We start from the raw sequence: 17,761 nt of genomic DNA, 5'->3' as shown, positions 1-17,761 counted from the left end.
CGATCTCCGCTTAGGTTACTCGCACCCCAGCCGGTACCGCGGGGAGGTAGAGATAGGAGTTGTGAATAAGAGGTGATATGACCACTATGGGGTCTCGTGTTGCACATTATCCACCGTTTACCAGCCGTCATCTGTGTCAAGTTTTTTTTATGTTTGAATCTAAAAGAACCTTTTTCAAAACATATTTCACCAGACGCGCCATTTTTTCAGCTTGTCCGTTGCCTTCAGGATGGTATGGCGGACTTTTTTGGTATTTTTATGCCTTGTTTTTCAAAAAACGTAACAAAACTTCCGTATTAAAAGGTGGGCCAGTATCCGTCACCAAAACATCTGGCAAACCGTATCTTGCGAACATGTTGAGAAACACTTTTATAACTTTTTTGATCCATTCTTCATGTGCTCCAACTCAATCCATTTTGTGTAACTATCCACAATTAACAAGTAAACTTTGCCATCCAGATGAAAAAAAATCCGCATGATTTCTCGAAAAAGGGTTTGAGGTTGGTAGCCATGCGAGTGGTTGAGGTTGGCTGATCTGCTGAAGAAATGACATGATATATTGCTTTTCTCGGCTTGCTTCGATGGCAGGATTTACCGAACATGTATGAGGATCTGATAGTAAAGCTAAGTATATATTCACTTTAACTATTAAATGTAGCTCCTGGATATGCGCTAATGGATGATTATCTTATCTTTTCTGTCTCTTTTTTTTTTATTTTCAAGAGCGAGTAAAGGCGCTTTATTCTTGGTCGATGACCTGAAATGATAGTGCACTGAAATCCAAAACAGTTTAACGATCAAAAATTAAACTTAGAATTTCAGATTTCTTTTATTTATAATCAAAATCTTCAAAATGCTTTCTATTCTTGAGTTTTGTGATTTCTTTGTACAAAATAAATCATTTTCAGCCGTTGAAGAATGGTCTTTTTTATTGGTTTCTTCATCAAGGAGCATTTTTCTTAGCATGCTTCCAACGATACTGCCCATTTGAAACGTATGGTACTGGTGGTCCACGTTTCTTCTTGTTCCTGTGTTCCGGTTGTCTCTGCGTTCTCTGCTCCATGGTAGGCCCAACCATTTTGTGTTTTTTTTATCATTTTAATGTTTTTATGTTAAAATAATTGAAAACATGAACAAAGACAAGAAGAATAATAAAATTATTATTATTCTTTGGGACTCAGACATAAGTTCTGGCTATGGAAGTACGATTAGTGATTAGTGAAAGGGTTTGAGGTTGGTAGCCATGGAGAATATTCAGGAAGCTTCAGTTCTTCGTGCGAGTTGCTTCAACTTGGTAATTCCAACGTGATTAGCATGTAACATATTGAGCACTTTCTTCTGCATAATCCATGGTATCACTACCCTATCCTGAAAAAGGACACATCCGTCCACCATCTCCAAATCTTGATGCATAGAATGAACATTCAGACTTGATTTGGCCACTTTTATAGGTCAAAGCAAACTCCGGTGTAAAATAAAGATTTTAAACAAAATCTTTGTCCAATTCTTTCGGAATTTCATCCGTAACAAGAAAACGTGAACAAAAATCTGCATTTGCTAATTTTGATGCAGGGCGATAAATGATATCAAAATCATATATGGATAGTTCCATAATGTATCTCTGCAACCTGGTAACTGAGATAAAATTTCGCCCCTCTTTACCCAAAATGCCGTTGTACCGGTTTGTAGACTGTGTGTATTACAAATTTTTGTCCATACAAGAATTTATGGAATTTTTTTACAGTACAGACCCCAACAAGTGCCTCTAGATGCAGAATCGGGTATTTTTTCTGAGCCTCGTTTATTGAAAAAGATGCAAAAGTTATTGGACGTTCTTCCCCATTAACATCATGAGCTAAAACGCCACCCAAACTGTATACACAAGCGTCTGTAACAACAACAATCGGTTTGTCAGGGTCTAAATATGGTTTGAAGATTTTCTCAAGTAGCCTTTCAAAATTTACTGTCACAAATGGGTTCATGACCTCACACCTGATGAGCAACCGGAGTGATAATAAATTGAAGCCATGCGGAGACAACGATATTGGATACGCTCGAGTTTGATGAGGTGAGTTTTAGCAACTGACTCTAAACAGAAGCTACCATATTCAATCACTGAGAGAATCGAAGTTCGAATCGAATTTTAAAAATATTTTCTGGATAGGCTCCCCACGAGGTGCCAGTGATTGATCGGAGGAAATTGATTCTTTATGGCATTTTCCTGGGGTGTTGGTTTACAAAGCGAACATCCATAGGGTACATATGCAGGAGGAAATTTGCGAAGGTTAGGAAGGCTAAACGACCAAGTCAGACATTTTAAGATGTTTGTAGATATAGGGTATAAATATTCAAGATCAGCAACAAAAATGCTTCTCCTCTTTACAAAGAACATGTACGTTGAAATCGCGTATCCTGATTTGGTGAAACATCTCCTTGATGTCACCTGTTATGGCGATGCTTCTCTGTCTAAATCGAGTAAGAACATCCGGTAGAGAGGTTAAGAGATCAGGACCTGTGAGCAAAGCATCATTAAAAGACACGCCCTGGACTCGCGCAGCAGCATCCCATATTAAACGAACTTTCTGAGGTTTTTTCGGGTTCTGGACTACCCCTAGTGGAAGGTACCGGGTTTTTTCAGGATCTACTAAATCGTAGTATCCATTTGAGGGTGGATAAACTTTTTGTGCGTATTTTTTACCCTTTTTCATAATTTATCACATAAAACCCCGAGAAAAGATATAAACGCTGTATTTTCAATGGCAATATCTATATATATAAAAATGAATTTCTGTCTGTCTGTCTGTCTGTCTGTCTGTCTGTCTGTCTGTCTGTCTGTCTGTCTGTCTGTCTGTTCCCTATAGACTCGGAAACTACTGAACCGATTTGCGTGAAACTTGGCAGGTGGGGGTATTGGAGGTAGGGGAAGGTTCCTATTATGGTTTGAGACCCCTCCCTCTCTCATGAGGGGGGGGAGGGGCCTCCCAAACAAAAGACAATTTTTTGCATAACTCGAGAACCCATCAAGCAAATGGAATCAAATTTGGCATGGGGTGGTATTTGGGAACGAGGAATATTTCCATGAATATAAGGTACCCCTCCCTCCTCTCAGTGGGGCGATAGGAAGGGGGGAGGGGGGCTATCTTACAATTTTTCATATAACTCGAAAACTAATCAAGATATTGGAACCAAATTTGGCACGGCAAGGTATTTGGATACGAAAAATATTTCAATGATTATTTGAGACCCCTCCCTCTTTCCAGTATAAAGGGGGAGGGTACTCTTTCATATTTTTTTACATAACTCAAAAGCTATTAAAGCAAATGGAACCAAATTTGGCATGGGAGGGTATTTGGATACGAAAAATATTTCTATGATTATTTGAGACTCCTCCCTCTTTCCAGTAGGGAGATATAAAAGGGGGAAGGGGGCCTATTTTATAATTTTTTACATAACTCAAAAACTAATTAAGCAAATGGAACCAAATTTGGCATGGGCGGGTATTTGGGAACGTGACATGTTCTAATGATTGTTTGAGACCCCTTCCTTCTTCCAGCGAGGAGGAAGGAAAGAAGGAGGGGAGTTTCATACAATTTTTACTGCATAACTCAAACACTACGACAGCAAATGGAACCAAATTTGGCATGGAACGAAATTTGGGTACGAGAAGTGCTTCTATGAATATTTGGAATCCCTCACTCCTTCAAAGATGTGGATGAAAAGGGGGAGGAGAGGTCTCTATTACAGTTTTCAGCATAACTGGAGAGTTGATCGAGCAAATTGAACCATATTTGACAGTTGAGGGTTTTTGGATACGAGAAATGTTTCTATTATAAATTTAAGCCCCAACTTTTTTTCAGCGGAAAGATATAAGTGGGGCTTCCATACAATTTTTTTGCATAATTCGAGAATTTATTGATCAAATGAAACTAAATTTGGCATCAAAAAGAATTTTGGTACGAGAAATACTTTTTCTTTGTGAAGCTATTCCTTTCTTGCAGTAGGATGATAGAATTGGGAATATAGGAAGGGAAGATAAGGCTTACATTTAACTTTTTTTTTTATTAAATCCGAGAAATGGACAAAACTTAACATGGAAAATCATTTTGCTATGATTCTATAAATATCTGACACACCATCCTCCTTTCAGTGAGTAGGTTCCTAGGTGGAGGGAGTTGAGCCCAAAACACTTTTGTTAGCATAAGTTCTCAATTTATGCAAACAAAACCAACAAATGGAAATAAAAATGGCATGGAAAGGTACTTGGTTACGAGATATGTTTCTACAAATGTTATAGACCCTTACGCTTTATAGCGTAGAGAGGGGAAGAAAGAAGGGGGCTCCTTTTAAATTATGTTGTAAAGCTTAAAAACTTATCAACCAATTAAGTTATAATTGATATAAGAGGATTTTTGGGCACGAAAAATGGGTATGATTATTAAAGACCACGACCTCCATTCAGCAGGGGGTGAAGGGAAGGAGAGGGGAGGCTCTCTTATCAGTTTTTAGCATAAATCCAGAGAATATCAAGCAAAAACAATCATATTTTATAAGTTAGATTGTTTGGGATACGATTAATTTGAGACCCTCCAGACAGATCAAAATTATCAAATCTTTTACACAAATTTATAGAGCAAGATTCAGAATATTAGTTTCAGTTATCTTTGTGTTGCAATTCGAAACTCCAGCTGCAGCTCTCATTTTATAGCGGTTGCTTATGAATTATGTTATAATGCCAATAAAACAATAAAAATTTTAATAATTTTTGAAAATATCATTTGATTTTGGAAGGTGTAGCAAAGCACACCGGGTCAGCTAGTAATAAATAAACATAGAATGATATGTTATATTATAGAAACATTAAAAACAGACTGTAATGTAAATAGTTACAAATTTTTCTTATCTACTATGCTGCCGCTATTGTAAGAGACTGTCCCATATGCATTTTCATCATTTTTCAGTTTATCCCAAAAATCGTTCTAATACAGTTTGTTCTTCAATTCAGACTAAAAACTTTCATAACTTTCATAACATATATGTTATATGAAAAAAATATCAAGTCATGCCTGTCCCATATGAAATATACCCGCAAAGCTGTCCCATATGTATGTCTGTTTTACAGAATGCTTTAAAATGGCTCCTCTAATTTACGATTTTTTTTACAAGTAATCATACAATAAGTTCGACAAAATAAGCATTCATTGAAATTAAGAAAGTTATACTAGATAAAACAGTACGGTAAATTCAAAAATAACAATTTCCATAATTTTTACAAGCTAAATTTAGTCTTATGGGTAAATTCCACGAAACTAATACTTTTTTTTTATTTTTGTTTGAGGGTTATTGAATTAATCGTTGTAAAACGTGGAAAATAGTTAGCTACCAAGTCATATTTTTTAAGTTTTTTGTCATGCTGTTACTTGGTGCTTGGGCTTTTATAAAATCTATGAACCAAAAAACGCATACCTGGTAGCACACGCGTAAGTCATATTGAATTGATTTTCCTCATTAATTTTATATTTTTTTCCTCGGATAGGGAAAGCCCAGTGGAGTTAAGCTTCTTCCAAGCCTCTTCTCCAACAGGCACAAAACCCTATCAAAACAGTTTAACAATTCATTTAAATACAATTTTATTTTTCACAAAATGTAAAACCATTCCAGTGAGCAAATTATCGTTCTTTGAAGCAATGGTTGGGGCTATTCATAGGCTATTTCACAATTTTTAATATAGAGTTGTGGTAAATTCATTAGTTTGCTTTGCTGTTTCTGATTCAGCATTAATAATAAAATAATAGTCTTCCTAAAAAAGATCATCGAGCGTAAAAAATCAGGTACAGGTTGTTAAATTCATGGAACGTTGTTATTCATTTTATTTTAGACCTACCAAATTCTTATGATAAACTTACGTCATCTTTATCGAGATACGTCCAAAACATCATTTCAAACTTATTTTCATTAGTAAACAGCCAGTAAAGTGAATAATAAATTTATAGCGCAGATAGAGGGAATCAAATGATCAACTCACAAAAGAATAGCCAAATTTGTGACAGTTTTGCGGGTACATTTAACACGCATGCGAAATATACTCGCAAGGCTGTCCCATCATTATTTTCTCCTCTGCATCATCAAATTCCAAAGCTAAAACCAATGGACAAAATTTTACAACAATTATCTTAATATCTGTGAAGAAAGAAATAGAAAAGGTGAAGTTTCAACCAAGAAATCCACGGAAGTTTACAAAAAAATTTAAAGCCGTTTTTCTCATTTCGTTACATAGGGGAGATAAGGGCATAATGGCCACCTTAAGGAAAACGCTTATTTAACCATAGAAAACAGCTATAATATGTGAATTACATGAATGTTTCGTGTTCGAACACTAAAATGGTCTATTTCTTAGTTGGCTGAAACTTGAAAAACTAGATAAAAACGTTTAAAAATGCATTATACATTTTTTTTTCCAAAAGCTGAAAACCATTCACTGTAGGGGCAAAATGAGAACCCCATCGGGGTACGATGAGCGTTTTAGGTCGGGGAATCTAGCAGCGAATTCAACTCGATGAATTCAGGTGAGTCATAGATTTATCAAACAAAGCAATAACAAAATAATCTAGGTCTGTTTGTAGAATACAAACATTTCACACATGCTCATACATTATGTTTCTGGTGCTTTGTTTGGCGGATGATGCTACTAGTCGTAGGGAAAGTCGGGTAAGACGGACACCCTAAGGTAGAATCGCAATAGAAAATCAGATATTGCTTTTTTCATCGCAGTTTTCGTACAGATGGGCAGTTTAGGTTGTTTGCTATCGTATTAACCATTGAAATTAGTAAATTTGCTTCATGAAGATTGTCTTTATAGCTATTTAAAACATGCTTGCAAATTACAATTTTCAAAAATGGTCGGGTAAAACGGACACTGCTCAGAAAAGGTACATTTTGCTGCAAAAATTGCTGTAAAAGTAGATATTTTTGTGAGTTAAATATTTGAAAACGTTTTTCAACTAAAATGAAACCAACTGGTCTGAGTCCAGAAGCAAAACAGTGTGGTTTCGGAATTCCGTATTTTATAGGCGCTTTCTTCACCGGAGATCCTTTTTTTACAGTTATTATGGTCTGTTCGAGATGGTAAATGTATTTCGACCGACAATTGCTCTTGCCAAGGTCATCTGAAGGCGTATGGAGGATCAAACCGATGAGAAAATTAAAATAACTGGAGAAACTCATGTGTCCGTTTTACCCGACCTTGAGGTGTCCGTCTTACCCGCCTTAGCAACTTTTTTTTTTCAAAACGTTTGTTGTTCAAGCCCTTTGATCAAAATTCGCTGATTTTCCTCCAGATGGTGAAAAAGAAGTCTAATTACCACTCTACCTTTGAAAACTGTTGAAATTTTCTAAAATTTTGTAAGTAGTAATGAACTATTTTATGAGAAGAGAAAATTACATCAGATAATGGATCCTCAAAGTTTTTGTTTATTTTGTTCACTATTATGGGACCTTGCTTGCTATAAATAAATAAAAGGTATCGAAAGTGTTGATACACTTAGACGAACATATTCCCATCATTAGATTTGTGCCATACATTGTAATTTTCGAAATATTGAAAGTGTCCGTTTTACCCGCTGTGTCCGTCTTACCCGACTTTCCCCTATAATGTAAAAATTAAAAAAAAAAAAAACGATCATGAATTGTAAATTGAAAAAAATCACCTCGAACACAATAACTCTAGTCTTTTGATTACCTTTCCGACACCTTACCAATAGGCCACATTGTCAGACATAAACTTCAAGCTGTAGCTTTATAATTCAGTTGACTACATTGAGTTGAATTCGCTGCTAGATTATACGGCAGAAAACGCTCGTCGTGCCCCGATTGAAAGTGCTCTGTTCACCCCGAGCCAACAAAATTAAGTAAAAACGCGTTTTAAAATTGATAAAAGTGAAAAATCAAAAATTTAATGATGATGAAAACTGAGAAACAATGTGTACATCATGTTGCAGTGCGTACATTATAGATCAGGGATGAGCAACATGCGGCCCGCGGGCCTGCTTGCGGCCCCCGAGACATGTTTGTGCGGCCTGCGGAGCTTATCTCAAATTAAATTTATTTCTTCATTTTTTTTTTCTACGATAAATTGTTAATTATCATAAAATAGCGGTCCCTACGAAACAAAAAAATATATATCAAAAACTTGATCATATATGCACGTCACTTGTTGCAGTTGCATTTGTTCCATAGGCATCCAAATTGTTAACTTTTTTGCAGGATTTAAACTTTTTTTTATTAAATTTTTTATTCTTTTGAATTCATGGATGCTATATTATTTTTTGGAAAACCTAATATTGGAGTTAGTTAAGCATTATTTTTCGTTTCAAGCAAAATTTAAATTGCATGATGCAGTGAAATATTTTTGTTCTTGATTAATGACGGGAATAAGGATAGTTCTATAATAAAGACTGGGTGTACGATTACAGATTTCTTATCGACATGACTCAGAAAAATTCTGATGTCTCGTCTAAAACAATATCTGTAATTCTGTCAATCAACCCTAAAACTTTGCAACAATTACTCAGGGGAACTCAGGGGAATTCAAAAAATTACCCGATCTTGTCTATCAGTTGCGTGTGGAAATTTTAAAATTGATCAGTTTAAGGTAAAATCGATCTATCATAACTGATAACCTTCATTCAATTAAGGACTCAGATATTGCTCAGATATTCTTGTATCAGAGATAGAACGCTTCCAAAAATTGAATTCTACAAATTATAGATATTCCAAAAAATAAGATTACAACTTCTTCTGACATCATTAGAAAAAGTCATTGAATATTGGATATTAAAATTTTTAATTCATTCAACAACTTTGTTGAAGACTACGAAAAGATTTCACTCACGGTTTTAAAAACATCAAAAATTCAATTTAGTTTAATTTTTCTTCAAAATTTCTGAAAAATTCCCATTTTGCAGGTTTGGAAAAAAAAATGAAAACTTCCATAATTTTTTTTCTGAGAATTCATAATTACTCCCGGTCTTTGAGAAAGTTGATCATTGAGTTAATAAGTATCTGTATTTGTCTGTTTTTTTTTTTTTCAAAAAAGTATACAAATTGAATAACTATTTTTTTACGTATTTGTTAAAGTTATCTCGAAAAGTAGACCCGACAAAAAAATGAATATTTGGACTCAGTGCACTCAGAACAAGTCTAAATCAATTCTAAAATTCCTTGCACCTAGGAAAAATGTGAATTTTATTGTCTTTTATTACGCAATTTTCAGAAATTTCAAAGGCAAATCATGCCAAACATTGATTAAAATAAACTGATTCAATTGAGTCATTTAACTTCAAAATTAGCAATCCACATTACCAAAGTCATACGATTTTCATGATTCAGCCTAAGAAAGCCTATCCTAGAGAAATCTTAATTAAATTAAGACAATTTATATATTCTATGAAAATTTTCTAGATTAAAAATTGTAAACTGACATTGACAAATCTGGTTGAAAATCTGTGAAATTATGATTTTTTTTATGATTTTGAAACCATGCTCACCATCTCAATGCAATGATTTAATACGGAACTACAAATAAAATAAACCTTCCTTATTTTTAAAAAAGAATATTCGCTATTCAATTATTTAAACATTAAAATTATTAAAAATGGTCAACATTTAGTGATGAACCTATTCAATTTCGGCTGGTTTAATCACCTTCAATAAAAAAAAAGTGTTTATGCAAGTACATGAACTCGTTTTATTTATCCTGTCATGATTTTTGTCAAAAATTTGTCGTACGTAAAGCTCTGCAAACTATTATTACCTTTATTTTATTTAAACTGCTGTGGTGGATGCCGGACTAGCCACCGCATGTCGCAACATTGTTGCAAGAATTGCCACACGGTGCGATGTGAATGTTTATGCGAGCTAAGTATTCTTGATAAACATCCTACATCGACCCATGGGCAATGGACTGCATATGCTGACGCGGCGGGTCATGTTCAGTCTGTCGCCGCGCGATAGATTTAAGTAAACGAATAATAAAGAGTTCTGTACCAACCACCAACGAGTTAAGTTTAGAAATTCCAAAAAATAAGATTACAACTTCTTCTGACATCTCCAACTAAAACCATTGAAGGAAAAGAATTTTGTTTAAGCCAGCATATGTAAATATGTACTCTAATTCAACGTTTGTAAAAAAAAATCTTTTATTTAACTTTCTTTCAGCCCTTCCGGAGCGCCCCTTCGAACCATTGATCAAGTTAAGGAATATTTACTAAGTGTTGGCACCTGTAAATGTGGTCTTCCCTGTCCCTTCCGCCCAGAAACGTTTTTCGAATTTGACGTACAGGTCAGTATTTAGATTTTATGAAATGTCACGTGCATTATAAGTATCTCCACAGGAAAGAAGACAGGAAATGGTCCTCGTAAACGTGTGTAATCTGGTGTGGGGCATTATAAGCATACTTTTCCAAATTCATGCTATTTCCTTTCCACCTCCAAAATCCATCCTGTATCTCCATTCCTTCCTTTCCTTCCTTACTGTTTTACTAACGATAGCAACGAAAGTGTTTTAAATTGTGTAGCACCGTCAACAGTTTTTCTAAACTTCTTCGGTCATAACCAAATAAAAGAAAAGTTAACTTTTCCTCGTATCTGCAATTCTACAGAATTTAACAATCTCGGACTGTATTCAAAGAGAAGGTTTGAAGAACCTCTTAGCTGAATGGAACTATGATTTCAAAGTAGTCGATGATTAATTTGAATTCAGCCACAGTATTTGAAAAACCCAAATATTAGTATTTCATAGTAGATAACCCACTGAGGATGCTTGCAAGTAGCTAGTGAAATACTTGTATTTGGGTCTTTCAAATACTGTGGCTGAACTCAAAGGAATCATCGACTACCTTGAATTCATAATCTCGGACTGCACGGTAGAATAACGTAAAATCCTTACTAACATAAACTCCCCAAAATATTCCCAATTTGAACTCAAGGCTACTTTCCTCAATTCGTGCTCCTTCTCTTGCCTTATCTTTGATCAACCTTTAAACATGAATCATAAAGAAAATTGTTCACCTAACGTCGTAAACGATATGCAAAATGCAGAATGCAGTAAAACATCGGAATATCGTCCAACAATATATTTAAACATAAATACATGCATAGGTTGCTTAATGAATAGTGCTGAAAAAGGTAAAAAAACATCCCCTTTAGTTTAAAACTTCTAGGGGTTGAGTGCTCGAACAATAATTACCAACACCCTTCGAAACGAACGAACGTTCTCACATAATTGGGTGCATTTCATGAGCTTGGAAATAATTTGCACTTTTCAGACGACAGATCTTGTGTTTGGAGCTGCTCTAAAGCAACACCTAACCCTTCATATGTACCTACATGAGTTGTCGGGAAAGGAAACTCTTTCTTTTGCCTTCCTATTTGCAAAACAATTAAGTGAATTGACAAATTTATTCATATAAAGCGTAATTTTTTTTTTTAATCTTGTTCCCTACTCGAATGTTGAACACATACATTATTTTATTTCTTTGAATTCATAGCTATCAGAGTTTCATAAAGAACTGACTTCAACATTGACACTCTTTATTATGAATAATTAATTTTTTTTGTTCAATATTTTTTTGGTTCATATCTTACCTTTAAGGTTCCAAATATTTTACCAAGTTTGAGCCGGAGTATCGTTAATCATCTATGTCTTCACCAGTCACGATTCAGTGATAAAAATGACGTAGCTAAGCAGGGAGTCAAAGTCGTTTCGTATAATCAAAGTGATGTGAAATCGGGTAAATATGTCATTACTTATTTGTAAATAACTAATTTATTAAAATTTCTTCTTTCAAATCATTCCAGAATCTCGTATGGAATCTCTCCATCAAGGATCAGATTACTATCGTGTTTCTGAATCAGAAATATCAGGCTCCAATAGCATAGCATCAGAAAAATCAATACCATCAACAAACCAAGTCAACTTCGAATCGACAAATGCTACAAGACAGGATATTAAGCAAGTATTTCATCAATCTGCGAAAGAAACTGTCAGTATTACTCGATCTAAAACACCACCTTGGAGAAAAAATACAACGAATTCTTCAACTACGGCTGTGAGCATAAATCATCTACAGCAACAATATCAAACGACGCAACATAGTCAAAATCTATCTCCAATGAAATCTGTTGTACAAAATGTAAATCAAATTGAACAGATGAACAAAAAACATATGCTTTCAGAAAGTGCAAATTCGTCAAATGTGTTGCAAGGAAAGTGGACTGTGGAATCATCTGCAAAGGGTTACAGCGTGGCCAGGAAACGGCCCAATTTTAAAGATGATCCAACAGGATATCTGAATCATCAAACGGCTATGTTACACAACTCAATCTCCACGCTGCATAGTCCGGATGGATCATCCTCTTCTAGAGAAAGTCCGCAATTGAAATCGACATTGAGTTTTGAACCCGACGACCCAGCTAATGTCGTGCGGGAAGATGAAAGTAATACCTCTTCTTCTTCTTTAAACTCTACGAGCATTGGGGGGCAAACTGTGACACATATTGCAAACGGAATGGTCCAAGTGCAGTTGAACTGTGATATTAGTAATTTAAAACTGCAACAACAGTTGCAATTCCAACAGCAACTTCAACGTCAAAACCAACTCGTGCGGCAGCATAATGAGCAAATCCAACTTTTACAACAGCAACAACCGTCTACTGAAGATAGTAGCTCGAAGGTGGTTCGATTTAGTAGCATAGTACAAGATCAAGCTACACCTACAAGTAGAACACCAGATGTTACTTCGACCTCCTCGAGTACACCTGAACTAAAAGGGCCTATTCAGGGAGGAATTGTTACAACAAGCGACCGAGCGATTCAACATGACGAAAATATTGTCATTGTTCAGCAGTCTCGTTCTCCGGATATTCATTTAATGAGAAGTCCAATAGCGGATCATGTAATGTCCAAACCAAAAAACAACATAATATCAGACATAAATTCTATGGATACAATACATGGACTTAAAAATGCAGTGAAAGATGTCAAGATAGAACAAGATAGCAGTACTCGTGTGAGCCCGTCTTTTGAAAAAATAGATAAACCTTATCTTCAAAACCAATCAGTAAACCACCAAAATCTAATGAACGTCTCTCAAAACAAAATAGGACAAAACCAGAGTTCAATAGTATCACATAGCCCCCAACAACAAGTGCTAATGACTTCAAACGGACAAATCATTGTAATGTCTGCACCGTCTAATAAACATCCAGGCCAAGTTGTTCTGAGCGGGAATGCAACGACAGCAAATATGATCATCCCCCAGCAATCAGGAACACAATACTTGAACATAACTGGAAATTCTGCAATCATGGGCACAACAGTAGCGACAAATGCTAACAATGTTGGTGTTCTCCAAAACGTTGCCAAACAGCAGACTTTTGTTCAGAGCAATCATCACTCAACCCAAGAACAAAATTTTGTGATAAATTCCAACGGTATGCAATCAACAATGATACTGAACAATGGGAATGTCATGCAGACAAGCGGCCCTCAGGTTCTTAGTGCTTCTCCCAACAATTCGGGAAATGTGCTGTCTAACGCTTCTGGAGGCAAAGTCATCTCCGGAGAGAATACAACTTGTAATCCATCTCCCCACGCTATCCCGTCTAATAATACAGGAATGATTTTGAATAATATACAGAACAGTATTGTCATTCAACCAAATTTTAACAACCCTGTGGAAAGAACTGGACAAATGGTAAGCCCAGTAATTAATCAGGATGCTCACACGCTCTACGTTCAGCCCGCAAATCAACAGAGTCAAGTTTTGTGTTCCCCAGATCTGAAACGCAAAGCCAAAAAACGAAAAAGTGACGGAGTGGCTAGTACTATGTTATCGCCCAATAGCATTCCTCAACAAACTGCCCATCTGTCGACAGTTACTCATCAACCATCCGCTTTGCCAACAGTAAACCCTTCGCGAACTATGCTGCAACTAACGCCACAGTATCAGCAACAAAATTTTCAGCTCAGTTCTGGCTTGCAAGGGGTAACTATTGTTCCGAACAAAGTCACTCATCAAGCTTCACAACAGCAGCAAATAATTCTGCAAAATGGACAGATTATCACACACCCATACAATATTGTTAGTCAACAGGTTCTGCTACCAGCTGGTTTGGTAGTAACGCCAGATGCCACGTTAGTGCAAATTCAGAACATGACATCTTGCGGTAGTGTGATAACCACTCCACAGGGAATGGTTATCCGTGCACAAAGCCCACATCAACCGAAAAGTTTTCTTTCCCCAAATCCAACATCTAATCAGCAGTTCATGGTAAATAGCAATGGACAGGTTAGTCCTATGGCCCCTAATACTCAGATCTATGGAAATTCAGTAAACATTGTGATGCCTCAACAACAATCCACTTCTGTTGCCACTGCATCTTTTGTGCAACAGAATGCAGCAACGCTTATGCATCAGCAGCAAGCTAATATGATTCATCAATCTGCTATTCAAATAGCTGCACAACCATCCGCCCTCAATACAAGCTCCGAGAGTTGTAGCGCAAGCAGTAGCACCAACGATCTGTCGTCGCTTCCGATAACTGCTCAGCAGTTACAGCATTATCACAGTTCGGCACCGATGCAGTTAAAAAGTCAAACCTCTTCGTACATGTCGACTACAGTTTCGCCCCCCGATACCACAACTCATAGCCCAAACAGCCCGGATTGCGGATCCAGCGAGAAAAGTGTGAGCAGTGCTGATAGCTTGAATATGGTAAGACTTTTTTTTGTGTTTCTTGAAGGTCCACTCTACCTAGCTACATATGCCTCCAGTAGGTACTGATGTATTCACTTAATAGTTTGGTGCATCTGCCATCGTCAAAATCCCACTGGTAGTCAATTTTCTACATAGGTACCCTAGACTGCCCAAAAATTGTTTGGAAAATTTAAAACCTGTGAAATGTTATGCGCTGCAGGCTAAATGCCAAATTTGGGCCAGATCTGATAAGGGGTCGCTCAAGGAACCTGAATTTTGTATGGAATTTTGAGACATTTTGTTCTGGAGAAACATGAAAAAACAGTTTTTAGTCAATAACATTGGTCTCCTTCGGCCCATTTCTATCGAGTATGGTTTTTATTAAAGTCCAAACTATGAAAAATATTTAACCCGAAGACTGCATTTCGATAAGAGTTAGGATAAAAAAGTTATTAGGTTTCAAAAAAGGACAATCTTTTTTAAGGTTGGTATTCATCACACCTAATGAGTCGGAGCGGTCGAGCATATTGACGCTTCACTAACAGTGATGAATATCACCCTTGAAAAAATCTTATAACTTTTTTCATCTCAACTCCTACAGAAATGCAGTCTTCGGATGAAATATTTGTCATAGTTTGGACTTTAAGAAAAACTTTATTCGGAAAAAATCGGCCGAAGAGGACCAAAGTTATTAGTGAAAAAATGGTTTCTTTCGAACAACATTTCTCAAAATCATATACAAACTTCAGGTTCGTTGATCCGATCTGGTAAAAGTTTGGCATGAGATCTTGTGCTAGGCCTAGGATTAATTTTAGCCTGCAGCGCATAACTTTTTCAAAAGTCGGGTCATTTGGGGCACTTTAAATACCCTTTTGAGGGGTGTTAGGTTTCGTCAATAACTAGCGATATTTCTCCAAACCGTTTGTATAAATGTGTTTGATAATCATGTATAAAATATATGTAACAAAAAAGTTATTTTATACCAAGGCATCAAATGAAACCTTTTTTGTTTATTTGGATTTTTGAACAAAGGAAATTTTCGATTATAAAATGTAGCATACATACAACTTAAAACTATGGCATTTAAAATTAACTATGTTTTTCTTACCAAAGGCGATGGTCCAATGTGTGTCAAGTTCGGAGCCGGATATTCTTCTACCAGCTAACCCGGATGGAACAAGTTCGCCGCCTGAAACAGTCGATTACACAGATCAGGAAGGTAATTGAAACAACGTTTTGTGATGGATATTTTTTTAACCAATTCATGTTCCTTTAAGGATGTTTTCCTCAACAAAGGACGGTCCACAAAGTTTATGAAATAAAACCGCGGCGGCTTCAAATGCCTACAACAACCTCACATCAGGCGCAGCGAAGCATAGTCGGCGATAACACGAGTGGCCCACGATCGCATTACACCACACTAGTTTCGCACAGCCCATCGCCTGTCCATTCCGTTCAAACCGATTCACATGGTATGTACCGTAACACGATTTCTCCAGTAGTTTGTTTTGTCAACGATTTGCGTGAGGGTGACTGACTGTAGTATTGTACAAATCACACAACACTAATTGCATTTTCCCCTATCACTCATTGGTCTAACAAATTTGGTATATTTTACACGAAAGAATGGATTAAGAATGTGTTTATTTTGGGGCAACATTAAAGGTAAATTCCGCATGAGGGTGAAAGACACTAACATTTAAGAACGGCTTTGAAGATAATCTTTTGAAATTTAATTCAAGACTCTAGGCACAATTTTCCCGTTTGTTTGGATTACGTGCCGCTTTTAAGCCTACCCCTTTTCTGAAACCGTATTTCGATCGAGTTCGGGTGTTGACTATCAATATTGATAATCTGCTTTAGTAATGGTAACGTTCACTGAACTAACGTAATCGATATTGTTGTAACATCCCTTTGAAAGCCAATTCATGTTAAGTATTAAAACTTCTCACTAACAGTTAAGATTGTGTAACGTGAATGCAATTAACAGCATGATCAAATAAAGTGGGATTTGGTTAATTGTTGAATATATTTCTTTGATTCTTTATGCATATTTTTATAGTTTTTCTTCAATTTTGAACCTTTAGTATATTATCTAATTATGAATAGCAGATTTAATGCTTTTAGCTCTGAACATGTTTTCAAATTTATTGAAAAATCGTGAGCTCCGAATGTATTCAAATGGAGGACTGTGAACTATAATAATATTTTGAAATTTCATAAAAGCCACTGTGAAATACTTAATTTTGATTTACATTTTCATCTTAGATATTTTAGTTACCTATATGAATAAGGTTTTATTTTAAATTCTTTTATGGGTTCTAACAACTTTCGCTTGAAATTTTGAACAAAAAGCACAGCTCTTACTTTGATTTTTGGAATTGAATGCTATTTTCTAATTGATTACAAGACTTTAGCGTTCCACTTGAATGATTTTCATATCTTTAAAGAGAGGGTATCAGTTTTGTCAGTTTTGTTTGCAGTTCTAAATGAAACAAGCTTAGAGCACAACATTTCGAAAACTGTTTCTAGAATATTATGAGAAACTAATATGTTGAATTTCAAGTTCATTGGGTTCATTAACCGGAAACCTTAAACCTTTCTACCATTACTTGATTATTAGTTTTAATGCACTGCATTTATTAAAACAATTTCTATCTTTACTAAAAATTGATTATTTCATTACTATTATAATTACTAAGCGTTTCCGAAACTGAAAGCTATTGTTATAGATAAAATAAATGTAATTCACTAGAAATAACTGCGTGTGATCCCATATGGCGCAGCAGAGTTTTGGTGAATATGAGTGTGTCTATCAAGCTTAAATAGTTAAACTAATTTTGATTTTTTTTAAAGTACCTAATTTACTTTGTATCGCAACTTTATTTAGATTCCTAATTAGAGTTTCAGAATCCGAAACTGATTTTTTTATTAAATAATGTTGCTTAACAGAAATACACTACACGACATTCACTATGGGTTATAATTTTGCATCATTAGTATGCTGC

General features: G+C 35.7%; 1 protein-coding gene across 4 annotated transcripts in view; it reads left to right on the top strand.

Moving 5' to 3' along the window:
* Positions 1 to 17,761, top strand: part of LOC129751366 (mucin-2) — a 55,619-nt gene that overhangs the window by 26,158 nt on the left and 11,700 nt on the right. For 3 of the 4 annotated variants that reach the window (XR_008738693.1, XM_055746828.1, XM_055746839.1), the window contains exons 3-7: positions 10,213 to 10,336; positions 11,648 to 11,786; positions 11,854 to 14,771; positions 15,867 to 15,972; positions 16,031 to 16,225. Coding sequence is in view for 3 of the 4 variants with exons in the window: in XM_055746828.1 (XP_055602803.1) it covers positions 10,213 to 10,336; positions 11,648 to 11,786; positions 11,854 to 14,771; positions 15,867 to 15,972; positions 16,031 to 16,225 (3,482 nt within the window). In the remaining variant the exon portion in view is untranslated. Of the gene's footprint in view, positions 1 to 10,212; positions 10,337 to 11,647; positions 11,787 to 11,853; positions 14,772 to 15,866; positions 15,973 to 16,030; positions 16,226 to 17,761 lie in introns of those variants that run through there. The other variant, XM_055746848.1, reaches the window with a different exon arrangement.

This window comes from Uranotaenia lowii, chromosome 1 (assembly GCF_029784155.1).
Source record: "Uranotaenia lowii strain MFRU-FL chromosome 1, ASM2978415v1, whole genome shotgun sequence".
In the NCBI taxonomy this organism is placed as follows: Eukaryota; Metazoa; Arthropoda; class Insecta; order Diptera; family Culicidae; genus Uranotaenia; species Uranotaenia lowii.
This window is presented reverse-complemented; position numbering and strand designations above follow the sequence as displayed.